This window comes from Vicia villosa, linkage group LG1 (genome assembly GCF_029867415.1).
Source record: "Vicia villosa cultivar HV-30 ecotype Madison, WI linkage group LG1, Vvil1.0, whole genome shotgun sequence".
Classification (NCBI taxonomy): domain Eukaryota; kingdom Viridiplantae; phylum Streptophyta; class Magnoliopsida; order Fabales; family Fabaceae; genus Vicia; species Vicia villosa.
Window position 1 is genome coordinate 114,023,227 of NC_081180.1, and position 11,592 is coordinate 114,034,818.

Here is an 11,592-nt window from a genome sequence, read left to right on the forward strand (position 1 = left end):
TTAAAAAATGAAGAAATAATAGAAGAGTTAGAATTGTTTTTTGTATAGTTAACGTAAACATTTTACATTATGAATCTATTACAATTAATGATATGAGTGCTTTTAGAGATGATTAAACTAAAAATCAAAATTTTATTAGTATTATAATTCTAATTAAGTTACTGTATAAATATCTTTATAATGAAAAATTACTAAAAATTAAATCAATAAAATATTACCGTAATATAATAAATGAACAAAAATATATAAAAATTTCCTTATACAATTTGGTTGAATTTAAAAAAAGAATTTAAAATCTAAGTCAACCGATTTATATAAAAGAACATACAGACACTTTTAATAATTTCATTTCCTTTCAAATTTGTGTTTTAAATAAGTTTGTTTTTGCCTGAGAATATAATCACATAATAACAAATAACATCATAATAAATTCAGACACAATAAAGAATTTCGAGTTTAAACTCAAAACACTATTTAAAAAAAAAAAACCAGCTTACCAATGTTAATGCTAACTAACCTGTTTTCACTTGTAATTACTACTAGAATCCACTGTGACATGTTCTGAATACCCTTCGTTTGTACCAATACCTGATTCAAAAAAAAAAACCTTAATCCTACCAAAAATAATGCGGTCCCCACTTGTATGAAGATCAAACCGTATAATGAAAATCATAAGATTCTCTTCCGCAACCATTGCAATAATACAACCAATCCCCATCGTCCGTTTCTCTCAAATCTTCAAATAACGATCCAACGGTTCTAACTAACTAACACTCCGCGTCCCCACAACAATCCCGAATCACAGAAACCCCTTCACACCACCAAACGACAACACCTATTTAACCCTAGTTACTTTCTAACCTCACCACTGAGTATACAAAGAAAGTACAACAATCACAACACAAGCTCCTTATCCTCTCTCTCTCTCTCTCTCTCTCTCTCTCTAGAACTCTTCAATGGCGTCTCAGATCTAACTCCAGCTCTTCTTCGTACTACGTTAAAGTACTTCACGATTTCTCATTACACAGAAAAACGACGTCGTTATGCAGAGAGTAGCGTACTCGTACTCGTTCCCTGAGGAAGTACTCGAGCACGTCTTCTCATTCATCGAATCTGACCAAGACAGAGGCTCGATCTCGCTCGTCTGCAAATCATGGTACGAGATTGAGCGGTGGTGCAGACGGAGAGTCTTCATCGGAAACTGCTACGCGGTGAGTCCGGCGATGGTGATAAAACGTTTTCCGAAAGTGAGATCTATAACACTGAAAGGGAAACCGCACTTTGCGGACTTCAATTTGGTGCCGGAAGGTTGGGGTGGTTATGTCTGTCCTTGGATCAAAGCTATGGCTGCGGCTTATCCGTGTCTGCAGGAGATTAGGCTCAAGAGAATGGTTATTACCGATGATTCTTTGGACCTTATTGCGAAATCGTTTAAGAATTTCACGGTTTTGGTGCTTATTTCTTGTGAGGGTTTCACTACTGATGGACTTGCCGCCATTGCTGCCAATTGCAGGTTTATTCGTTGTTCTCGTTCTTTCTATAATTTTTCCTTTTTTTATATGTTTTTCTTTATTTAGCAATGTTACGTGAAATGAAAATGATATACAAATTTGGGATTTGATGAGTGAAATTGGGATTTGATGAGTGAAATTAGGATCCAGATTATTTTTATTTTTGTTTTTATTATTAAGAAGGACCCACATAGGAAATATTCAGTAATTATAAGGACTCATTATTCATAAAAAGTTGATTGGCTTAAGTGCTTTATTGAAAAACTGAATAATTTGTTTTTAACTAGCTTTTATAGAAACAAGTTAATGTGAATCTGATAGAACTTTTAGTTTCATTTTTGTCTGATTATATCTGTTATGAATGCTAGGGTAGGGTGTAATTAAAGTGTTGAATTAAGTTTACAAATGTAATTATTGGATTATTGTCATGGTGATGATAGTGGTGTGGAGTCTAATTGATTTATGGTTTATGAACTGTTGTGCCATTTTAATGTATGTATCCTTGACATATCTAATCGGTGGTAATGGAAATTGTAGGAATTTGAGAGAGCTGGACTTGCGGGAGAGTGAAGTGGAGGATATTTGCGGCCATTGGTTAAGCCATTTTCCTGATTCATACACATCATTGGTTTCGCTCAACATCTCTTGCTTGGCAAACGAGGTGAATTTTCCTGCACTCGAGCGCCTGGTTAGTAGGTGTCCTAACTTGCAAACTCTCCGTCTCAATCGGGCTGCGCCCCTTGATAAGCTTGCCAACCTCCTTAGGGGGGCTCCTCAGCTTGTTGAGATAGGCACTGGAGCCTACACGTCTGAGATGCGGCCGGAGGTCTTTTCGAACCTGACGGCAGCATTTTCTGGGTGTATGCAAATGAAGACCTTGTCTGGCTTTTGGGATGTGCTACCATCCTACTTACCTGCTGTCTATCCTGTATGCTCCAAACTCACATCACTGAACTTAAGTTATGCTACAATCCAAAGCCCGGATCTTATCAAGCTTGTTGGTGAATGTGGGAGTTTGCAGCGATTATGGGTATGTCTTGTTTGTATAAAGTTTTCCATTAATGCATGTTAATGTTTGAATGTTGGTTCGCTACACAAAAATTGTAATGTACATGCCTGCTGATTAATGTTATTACTAATATGTAGGTGTTGGATTACATAGAAGATGCTGGCCTTGACATGCTTGCTGCATCGTGTAAGGATCTGAGGGAGTTAAGGGTGTTTCCATCTGACCCATTTGGGTTGGAACCAAATGTAGCGTTGACAGAGCAGGGCCTTGTTTCTGTGTCTGAAGGTTGCCCCAAGCTCCATTCAGTTCTATATTTTTGTCGTCAAATGACCAATGCTGCCCTAATTACAATTGCTCGGAACAGGCCCAATTTGACTCGTTTTAGACTATGTATTATTGAGCCTCGCACTCCTGACTATCTTACCCGTCAATCGCTGGATGTTGGCTTTGGAGCTATTGTTGAGCATTGTAAGAGTCTTCGGCGCCTCTCCCTCTCAGGGCTTCTCACCGACCGTGTTTTTGAGTATATTGGGACTTTTGGGAAGAAGCTTGAGATGCTTTCAGTAGCTTTTGCTGGAGAAAGTGATTTGGGACTACATCACGTGCTCTCCGGATGTGACAACCTTAGGAAGTTGGAGATCAGGGACTGCCCCTTTGGTGACAAAGCTCTTTTAGCCAATGCTGCGAAATTGGAGACAATGCGATCCCTTTGGATGTCCTCTTGCCATGTGAGTTATGGAGCATGTAAACTGTTGGGTCTGAAGTTGCCGAGACTCAATGTTGAAGTCATTGATGAAAGAGGACCTCCAGATTCAAGGCCAGATAATAGTCCAGTTGAGAAGCTATACATATACAGGACAATTTCTGGGCCTAGATTGGACATGCCAGGTTATGTATGGACAATGGAAGATGATTCTGCATATCCTGAATGACTGTGCCACTCAACAATGAACATTTTATGTGTGACTTGTTGATGGCCGGTACATGCTCAACGTACCCTGTATGAATGTAAACTTATGACCGTCCTATGCTCTGCTGTTATGGCTGGTTTCTGAGCTAGGTACAGCAGGGGAGGGGGTATACAGAAAGCTTGAGCTCTATTGCCATTCAATTTTTTCTTTTGGCTGAGCTACTAGACACCGAATCTGATCACAAATAAAACCAAAACTTTGTTGTTGTATGTGGCATCAGATTGAGTTGTTAAAATTGTTAAATTATTTTTCATATTATGATAATTTAAGAACTTCTGCATAATTTTTATGCATGATACTTTGTTCCTAGTATTGAAATATTGATGGGCTCATTGTTATAATTGATCTTTGCAAAGGAATAAAATCTATATTCTAGTACATCATTGTTTGTTGTTTGCAATGTTGATGCATCTTATGTAATCATGCCTCTAAAGTGAAAAAATTTCATTTGAAAACCCTGTAGTACTATTATTTTAATTGCATGTTACTGCATCAATGCTTCCTCTAGACTTTTTCTTGTGAGCAAACAAGAGAGGTGCAGGCCTGTTACCAAAATCGAATATCTTGCATCCTAGGGAACCTAAACTGGTTGTCGTATCTTATGGGAGATTCAGATTAAACCATAGGCAAAAAACTAAATCCAAGAAGTGTCTTAATAACACCTGCAAATGGCATCGCTGGAAGCGTTTGAGTAGTGCTAATCACTGTAAGAGAGTAGGTGAAAAGCACATTATTTACTCCATTACAGCAAGAAAAATGGTAATGCAAGTGCAGTGGTAAATTGTCCTCAGGTGTGGTGACATTTGCTTTTCATTCAATGTTTTTTGGGGAAAGAGATAGTAAGAGGAGAGAGCCTCGACTGGTGAGCCACGTGGTAGATTCGGTAACATTGGATGGTGTCCATACCTTTTTCTTCATTCAATCTCTATTTTCCACCCACCACCTAATATTCAAGAAAGTGAGAGTAAAGTTAGTGAGTTACTCAATAAAAATACTAGTAGTTGTCATGAGACAGAATAGGTAGAGTTCTGTTCATAAAGATTATATTAAAAATATTAATTGGACCGTTAAATTTGTATTAATCTAGTATCATACCAACTTGATTGATGTCTTAGGTGCATTTCTATTAGGGTTATCTCGAATGAAAGTGACATAATTTATTAATTTATTTATGTTATTTGGGTTCTATACTCTCTTTTGAATAAAATACGTTAACGGTTTCCAGCTTGCTAAATTTCTTAGTACATACCTATAATATAATGCCACATTGCTATGGTTAATTAATGTAGAGTACTCCAAGGTCAAATGTAATTAATGTTGGACAATAATCTTGGATACTAATCTAACAAAAACACCAACGACACTCAATAAAGTTATAAAGTGAGATAAATTTTAATATCTTTAATGAATTACAATTAAACTAACCAATTTCTATAAACAAATTTATAAATTTTTTAATAAATATAATTATATTTTTAACGAAATCATTTTCTACAAAATTTAAAATAAAAAATATTTTGCAGAGATGAACATCATATTTAACCTGTAATAATATTTTATTTATTTATTTTTAATGTACTATAAAATTTGAGTTACTAAATTATTTGATAAATATAGAATAATTTATTATAATATTGAAAAAGTTTAAAATAAAATTAGATGGAGTGAAAGAAAATGAGGGTTAAACCCATGAGACAAGTGGAAGAGATAGTAACATAACAATGTAATGTAACAATACATATACATGGGAGGGACATCCCACCCCCACCAACTTATCTTAAAAAAATAATACTAGAAAAAGTGATGATAGGGTAAGATATGTCTGACAAATAAAGAGAGATCGTTTCATTGGTTCATGATGACCGCACGTTTCATGTTCATGTTCACCATCATTTTTATTCCCCTTATTATTATCATGATTATTTTCACTCTCTTACCATTTCCCTTCTTCTGATTAATTTTACTGTTCTTTAGCACACTCATTATTATATTACAGTCTCAACTAAATCGTTGCCGTATGATTAAAAAAGTTACAATGATATCAGTTTTGCTTTGCAGTAGGTGGTACTAGTATCAGCTTTTGAGATTCATTCAACATGCTGAATAATTCAAATAAACTCTAATTAACCAGTCACTAATTATGATTAAATAGTCTGCCACATTATCATGGAAATAATTAGATGCTTGGCCACTAACTATGCTTACTAATTACCACTGTGCTATTTATTAATCACATAATACAAATTCTAAGTTCTAAATAATGTAGGGTAGTTTGGCCCAGCAGAGAGTGTTGTAGAGTTAGGTTAGGATTTTGTAAAGAAGACATGATCTAGGCCCAATTAAATTAGTTTAATTTAATTTAGATAGGAAAGTTCTTTTGTAATTTTTTTATTTTTTCAGAAGTCATTTTAAAATTAAAATACCATTTTTAGGCCAACAACCAACTTGGTTGTGATTTTAAATTTTTCTGTTTTTTTGAGGTATTTTCTTTTGGGCTTTGTATGAGTTTCACAAAGGGATTTGTTTAGGAAATTTTAATGTATTTTATAATTTAGCAATGCATATAGTAAAATTTTAAAAATATTTTTAAATTTCAAAGATGCATCTCCAAATGCATCCAAAAAATATATAATTCATTTATTTTTGAGACACCCTAAATTTATGACTAAATTTATTTTAGAAATGCATTTCTAGAATTTTTTCGAAAATACATTTACGGAGCCTACTGAAAATTCATCATGCATAAACCATTGAAATCAAAATCAACTTATATACCAAGAATGAAGAAAATAGCTTCACAATGATTTGAAATTGCGTGTATCGTGAAACTAGCATGGTAGAAGCGATACAAAAGATATGGATAATGAATTTATTACTTGTCTCGATTGGTTGTTTTCTTAATATTTTCAAAGTGCATATGACCTTGTACAACCTGTTGGAGGCAATTTGAGAGTCAACACGAGAAAACATTTTACACTTGGGACACACCTTTATGAGAGAGATACACCAGATATTCACCCAAAACCTTAAGGTTTTGGGTGAATAAGTGGCGTGTCTCTCACAAAAGATGTGTTGCTCAAAAGGAAAATCTCACAAAGTAGAATGCTCCTCGCTCGACCCCCCGTTTGTTGCGCTAACAAATGGTATCACGAGCCTTTAGTTTCGAAAAATGGACCAACTAACTTGTATCGAAAGTCAACAACACCACAAGGGTGGTGAGTAAGAAATATCCGTTGAATGCCCTTTTAGCTTGAAATTTGTGCCAAGTGATTGTGGTTAGAATATAAAGGTTATATATGTTATTCAAAACTATGATCTAGCTTAGGAATTAGAGAGTCGGTATATACTTGGTCATTTAGAAATTGATGAAAGACAGTTTGTGAATGATATGAGAAAATACCTCATGGCGCCAAGATTCACAATGAGTGCCATAAAATATTGGAATCCTAAAAATTTGATAAGTGCCAAGAAACTGTACAAAGTGAGAGATACATACTGAAATACTATGAGAGGTTCATTAACGGGAAATACAACACTTGATGAGTTTAGTTCATGATAAAAGGTATTTGTGTTGAACAAGCAATAAGGAGGACTCATATGTTGTTGGTGATATGTTTTGAAGACATTCCAGTTTAGTAAAGCTTCAAAGTATATTTCATCTCGTTATGATCTTTGACTTCAGTTTAAAACCAACATGTATCAGCTATCATTACTTGAGATTGTTGATTTTACGTAAACATAGTTGACATTTCACTTCGAACATGAAAGGAAATCCATTTTCACATAAACACTAGAGAAGCTTAAGAACTTTTTGTTATTTTTGCGGTAAAGCATCAAGAAAAGTAAGTATTTGTTTTTATTGTTTCCACACAATTAGTGCAATATCAATCGTTTAACAGTTACTACGTGTCTAGGCTTGGGTGTGCAAGTTGTTTACATGTATAAAGTACAAAATAGAAAACAGAAAATTAAAGTATCAGAGAGAAGAGAACTTTTCAGGATTGAATTTCATTCGCCCATAGAATATGTATTTTATCAATAAGTTAAACACAATCTAAACATTCATCAATATCATCACGTATCCCTCACATCAGTGTTCATGTATGAAGCACCGACGAGAGTTCTATCGTATTGTCTCATCGATGATGTCTTACAAAACTAAACCACACAAAGCATTAAGATCAAAATTGGGTCCAAGCTATGAATGAGGAGATGAAGGCCCTTGAAAGAAATGGAACTTGGGTGATTGTTGAGATACAGGAAGACAAGAAACTGATTGGCTACAAGTGGATCTATACAGTAAAACACAAGTCATATGAATTACTTTATCGATACAAAGGTAGACTAATGGCCAAAGGATACACACAAACTTATGGCATAGACTATGAAGAAACCTTTGCTCCAGTTGCAAAAATAAACACTGTTCGGATTTTATCATCTCTTGCTGCTCACTCCAGATGGGAATTACATCAATTTGATGTCAAAAATGCATTCTTGCATGGAGAGTTAGAAGAAGAAGTATACATGGAGATCCCACCTGAATTTGGCCCTACACGTGGATCCAATAAGGTGTGTCGATCAAGGAAAGCCATATATGGACTAAAACAATCCCCTAGGGCAAGGTTTGGATAATTCACAAAATCAATGGCATACTTAGGTTATAAGCAGAGCCAAGGAGATCACACATATTTTTCAAGCAATCACAAAAAGGAAAATTAACTATCCTCCTTGTTTATGTTGATGATGTTATTATTACAGGAGATGACTTAATAGAGAGGCAATTGTTAAAGGAAAAACTATCGGCTAAATTTGAAATGAAGGACCTTGAACAACTCAAATACTTCTTGGGAATTGAGGTTGCCTACTCAAATCAAGGCATTTTCATATCTCAGAGGAAGTATATACTCGATTTCTTGCAAGAAACAGGGAAATTGGGATGCAAACCTTTAAGTGTTCCTATAGAACAAAACCACAAGTTAAGCCTTGAAGAAGAGAGTGCTAAAGTTGACAAAATCCAATATCAGAGGTTGGTTGGAAATTTGATTTACCTGGCACACGATAGACCTGACTTGGCGTATGCAGTTAGTGTGGTGAACCAATTTATGCATGAGCCGACGATGCGACACTTACAAGCGGTTGATCGCATTTTACAATACTTCAAGACTACTCCGGGAAGAGGACTATTGTTCAAAAGAGGCAGAAACTTAACTATAGAAGCCTACACCGATGCTGACTATGCAAGATTGATAAGTGATAGAAGATCCACTTTGGGATTTCGTACCCTCTTGTGTGGAAATCTTGTCACATGGAGAAGTAATAAACAAAATATAGTGGCTCGATCAAGTGCTGAAGCAGAATTTCGAGCTTTGGCACAAGAAATAAGTGAATTACTCTGGATAAAGATCATTATAAATGATATGAAAATACAATATGAAGGGCCTATGAAGTTGTTTTGTGATTACAAGTCAGCAATCAGTACTGCTCATAATCCTGTTCAGCATGACAAGACAAAACATATAGAGATTGACTGTCATTTCATTACGGAAAAAATAGATAGTGGTTTAATAGCTACATCCTATATTCCTTCTGGACATCAATTAACAGATGTGTTGACAAAGGGCTTGCCACCTAATCATTTCAATCAATTGACTTGCAAGTTGGAAATGATTGATATCCATTCACCAACTTGAGGGGGAGTGTTGGAATTAGTGGAATTATTCCAACTATTGGAATTATAATTTAAGTGCCTATTCATGTATCTAGGGGTCTAGGAATCCATTCCTTATAAATGACATACATGTACCTAGGAAATAACTTCAATCTTAATCATGTAATTACTCTCTTGATTGTATACAATCATATCACTTGAGTGCTTTGTAACTCAAGCATTTTCCCTAATATTCATTTCTTTCTACAAAAAGGTATTTAATAATTTGTATTTCAAGTTTAAGATATACTAGTCATTTTTCGTTTTATTTTTCTAGTTTTTTTGAATTTGGATGATGTTTTTGTATATGGTGAAGATGAATATAATTTATATTTCTTTAATTATTACTAGTTAGTATTTTTTTTTAATAATTTGGTAATGTTTAAATTGGAATATAAAAGATTTTTATTAATTTACAAATTGAAAGTAAATAATTTTAAATTAAAAATTAAATAAATCTAACTTGTCTCCACTGTATCAATGTCATGTCATTAATGAGAAGGGCAGCTGCGCAAAATTTAAGGGGACCAATAAAATCCTAAATAATATAAAGTTGAGGGACTAAAAAACTGATTTTTAAAATGGATGAACTAAAAGTTAAAAATATCAAACTAGAAGGACCAAAAGTGTAATTGATCCAAATATTAATATATGAGGTAAAGTTGTTGGACCTAATATGAGTTTTTTTTATTTGCATCATCGAAGTTAAAAATGAACGAATTGCTTCAAAATGACGTGGTTTATTGAACCTAGGGATGGCGAGCAGACCCAAACCCGTGGGGTCCATCCGCACCCGAACCCGAGTCAACGGTTGAAAACTCGAGTTGACTGGGTTTGGGTTTGGGTCCCACTCAATATTTCAGGTGCGGTTTTGGGTACTGTAAAATCCGCACCTGAAACCCGAAATCACACCCGCTTATATATATAATATTGTGGAAAATTGTAGGAAAAATGTATTTTATGTATTTTGCTACGGGTTCGGGTTTTGGTGAAAAAACCCGAACCCAACGGGTATGGGCGTGGATGTTATTTTGCCACCCGAGCAACATTTGGGTTTGGGTTCGGGTGCCGATTTTGGATGCGGGTTTGGGTAGTATGAAACCCGCACCCGACCCGACCAGTTGCCATCCCTAATTGAACCCCTAAAAAAAACCCAAAAATGAATTACACTATTATAGATGCTCATATGCGGTATATATTTGTCGGAGAGGGTTTGAGTTATTTTGAATTTTGATAACTTTGGTAACTTTACTTGTATCTTTCTCTAGAACAATCATCCTCGGTCAAGAAATAATATATTTTAATAGTTGGAATTTTGGTATCAGATATGTGATGTCGAATGAGATGTCACAACACAAATATCTGTTAATGGAACAAGCTAACAACAATAATGTTAACAGTACAACTACATGCAGAAAGTAAAGAACACAACAATATGTTAACCCAGTTCGGTGACAAGTACACCTACTCTAGGGGCTACCAAGCCAGGGACAAAACCAATATTCGATAGTATCAATTCAGAGTTAAACTCCCCCGTTTAAAACTCCTCACTTAATCAATATCCTTCCTAAGACTTCTACCTAAGACTCACCTAGGTATGAGGCCATCCTCAAATCCCTTCAGTCACAACACCCTGTGACAAAATAACATACGCAATAAACTAGAAGACACTCTTCCAAGACACACACAATCCTCACTGCTTGAAAGCTTATGAGGACGAAATACTCTCCTTGCTTAACAGCTTCGGAGATCACACAACATTCAACACCTATAGGTTTGTGAATGCACACATATAAAACTTACAACACAAGATCCTTAACAAAATGCCACGCTACACAATTAGGTTTAGCTGAATTCTTATAGATCAGCAATCACCAGCAGTCATGGGCTTGGGTCAATCATTAAATAGGGTTCTAAAACACCCAATAAATCTCCCAATAAATCAGGTCACACACACTCCAATATTATTAGAGTATCTAGAGACGATTCATCCAATATGTTTTACCACAATTGCTGCCAACACAGAACCAACAAACTTCCCCTTTGGCAAATTTTGGCTAAAACATCATTAGGTCACATACTTAGGGTCATACGCAGCAATCAGAGCAGCAGCATCAGGGTCATACACAGTAATCAGAGCAGCAACACGGGACACATACAAAGGGTCATACATATTCACATGCTCCCCCTCAACATACTACATGCCCCCCCTTTACTCACCATTATTAACTAACTAACTAGTAAGTAACTTAAGCTACTAAATACTCCCCCTTTTTAGCCAGAATATGCCAAAATTAAGAGTAAAAAAAATATTCAAGGTAGTTTGGAAAGTTTCAAATAAAATGCAAGCACACGCAGGTGCTAAAAACAGCAAAAATAGTTGTTAGCCAGATT

The 11,592-nt window shown here is 35.2% G+C and overlaps 1 protein-coding gene across 1 annotated transcript; it reads left to right on the forward strand.

Annotated features, from left to right (window-relative positions):
• Positions 1-864: 864 nt before the first annotated feature.
• Positions 865-3,774, forward strand: LOC131643912 (protein TRANSPORT INHIBITOR RESPONSE 1-like). Its single transcript, XM_058914269.1, has 3 exons — positions 865-1,513; positions 2,049-2,541; positions 2,658-3,774. The coding sequence occupies exons 1-3, from the start codon at positions 1,044-1,046 to the stop codon at positions 3,450-3,452; spliced, it is 1,758 nt and encodes a 585-aa protein (XP_058770252.1). The 5' UTR covers positions 865-1,043; the 3' UTR covers positions 3,453-3,774.
• The last annotated feature ends 7,818 nt before the right edge of the window (positions 3,775-11,592 follow it).

Coding starts and splice junctions, on each gene's coding strand:
- LOC131643912 (XM_058914269.1), top strand. CDS start 1,044: ATGCAGAGAGTAGCGTACTCGTACTCGTTCCCTGAGGAAGTACTCGAG. Junction 1,514..2,048: donor GCCATTGCTGCCAATTGCAG/GTTTATTCGTTG, acceptor TGGAAATTGTAG/GAATTTGAGAGAGCTGGACT. Junction 2,542..2,657: donor GGAGTTTGCAGCGATTATGG/GTATGTCTTGTT, acceptor ACTAATATGTAG/GTGTTGGATTACATAGAAGA.